At 41.3% G+C, this 2,344-nt stretch overlaps 1 protein-coding gene across 1 annotated transcript in view; it reads right to left on the bottom strand.

Annotated features, from left to right (window-relative positions):
- The window catches only part of USP43 (ubiquitin specific peptidase 43), a 107,828-nt gene that overhangs the window by 49,868 nt on the left and 55,616 nt on the right, over nt 1-2,344 (bottom strand). Inside the window, exon 7 of the mRNA XM_007952344.1 lies at nt 2,257-2,335. Within this exon, the coding sequence (XP_007950535.1) occupies nt 2,257-2,335 (79 nt within the window). The remainder of the gene's footprint in view (nt 1-2,256; nt 2,336-2,344) is intronic.

The raw sequence follows: 2,344 nt of genomic DNA, 5'->3' as shown, positions 1-2,344 counted from the left end.
AGCAGAGGTTGAGGCCAGAGAGAAGCATGCCTGCAGCACAGCTGAGAGGCCATCCTGACTGAAGAACTATAACGTGACTTGGTTCTGATCCTGAATTGTAAACTCTTACTTCTATAATAAATCTCATATTCATGAGAATCGTCTGTGAGTTCTGTGTGGCCACTGCAGTGAATTACAAACCCAGCAGATAAGTAGAGAATACCAGGGAGGGGTGTTTGGTGTCAGAAGTGGCAACAAAAGAGAGAGTTAACAGCAAGTCTGACCTCCACTTCATAGGAATCAGCCTTGGGGTGTTGATCTTGGTCCTCCTCCTACCTTGAGAAGTTAGAGGAGGTCAGATGCCACCCTCATGCCATTTTTACAGCAACTAACAACAACAAAAGCATTATGGGTTACATAGGCGGGCTAGTCAGGAACCTTGTGACCATTTAAAACACATTATTCCCAAAGAGGGTCCCTGGGTGGTACAACTGGTTTCCGCTTGTCTACTAACCAAAAGGTTAGCGGTTACAATCCAGCCAGCACTGCCAGAGAAGAAAGGCCCAAAAGTCTACTTCTATAAAGATTACAGCTGAGAAAACCCTATGGAAGAGTTTTACTCTGTAACACATGCAGTCACCATGAGTTGATATCAACTTGACAGCATCTGACTTGGTATTTTTTGGTATGCCTAAGGAAAATCACGCCCAACCACACATTTGCAAATGGATCTTGGAAAAGCATCCACTGCTGAGTTGGAGGTTGCCTGTAATAGATGTCTGCTGGCCCCAGCGATTGCTGGATCAGATTCTAAAATAAAAAATGAGTGTAGAAGTATGAAGGCAAAGGTGCAGGGAGATGAGTGGGTAAAGATCAAGGAACCGCTGAGCTAAATGTTCACATGAAAGTGGTTTTATCCAATTTCAACCATCAGGAGCACAAGGGTTGGAGGAAGGCTTGAAGCTATTACTAGATACGCTGACCTACTTGTAACGAAGCTACAGTTTCTAATTTTGGTATTCTGACAGATCTTCCGTGTAGGACATACAGCAAAATCCTTTAAAAATAAAGGTTGGGACAAATGTAGGGAAAGTCTTTAACGAAGTGATAGTTGATATAAATCCTGGGTCAAACAGAGTTTTTCTTGAGCAGGAAGGAACTATCATGAGGATTCATCTCTGAAATGAGTATGGTATATTCCCTCAACGCAAAGCTCTTACTAAGAGAGTATCAAAAAAGACCCAAATCTATTGCTGTTGATCGATTCTAACTCACAGTGAGTTCGTATTATAGAGCAGAACTGTTCCATAGTTTGCTTGGCTGCAATCTCTAATGGAAGCCGATTACTAGGCCTGTCTTCCACGGTTCCACTGCATAGGTTTGAACCAGCAACCTCTAGGTTAGTAGTCAAGCACAAACCATTTGTGCTTCCCAGGGACATCATTAGTTGTCAGAAAACAAAATTCTGATGCTACTGGTCTGTTCCAAAAAAATTCAACATCTCCTGTGCCAACCAGACATCAGATTAGTACTTGATACTTTGGGAAGCTATACTATCTTAGGATGCATTTTTCTTTTATTTAGAAGCTATCGATCTAAGAATAAATAAATAAGGCAAAGAGGTGTTTTCCCTTGAGTTTTTATCTCAGCTTTTCGAACACTGGACAAAATTATTTTATTACCTAGAACCACCAGCAACTCTGTGGAACAAAGATGAGGCAGTCGGCACCCGTAAAGATTTACAGCCTTGGAAACCCAATGGGGGTCGCTATTAAGTCAGAATCGACTCAATGGCAGTGAGTTTTGAGACTTTCATATTTGGACATAATCATCAATTTTATTTCCCACAAAAATTCTATCATAGTCCCTTGTAATTTTTGATCCAAATGTATAAGTTATGATTTATTACAATATACTATCCTCTAGAAAAAAACTATGGGAAGACATAACTATACAAAACTTAGATAACTATGTAAACCCCATCTTTATTCCAATAGTGTTTTTAAAGATTTAACAAGAAAAAACTCCTTCCCATGAAGAGTATTTTGTAATGCTGCAAAGAGAAAAACACTGCTGTCATAAAATGGTTACTCCCTTGCAGATGAAGAACTATAACCTGACATAAATCACTGCTGTTTTATGAGCCAAAGTGAGAGCTCTCATCAACAGCAAATTCTTTTCTCAGAAGCTATGCCTCGAACCTCTACAACCCCCTCCGTACACACACATGCACGCACGCGCGTGCGCGCACGCGCGCGCACACACACACACACTGACCTGTACGTGGGCCTCATTCTTCATGAGATGGCAGACTTTACTGAGAATACACTGCTGGAGCTGGGCCAAGGAAATGCCTCTATCTTCC

The sequence above is a fragment of the Orycteropus afer genome, unplaced genomic scaffold (assembly GCF_000298275.1).
Source record: "Orycteropus afer afer isolate SDZICR_OR568_19922 unplaced genomic scaffold, OryAfe1.0 scaffold00330, whole genome shotgun sequence".
Lineage (NCBI taxonomy): Eukaryota > Metazoa > Chordata > Mammalia > Tubulidentata > Orycteropodidae > Orycteropus > Orycteropus afer.
The sequence above is the reverse complement of the archived record's forward strand: the minus strand, read 5'-3'. Positions and strand labels throughout refer to the sequence as shown.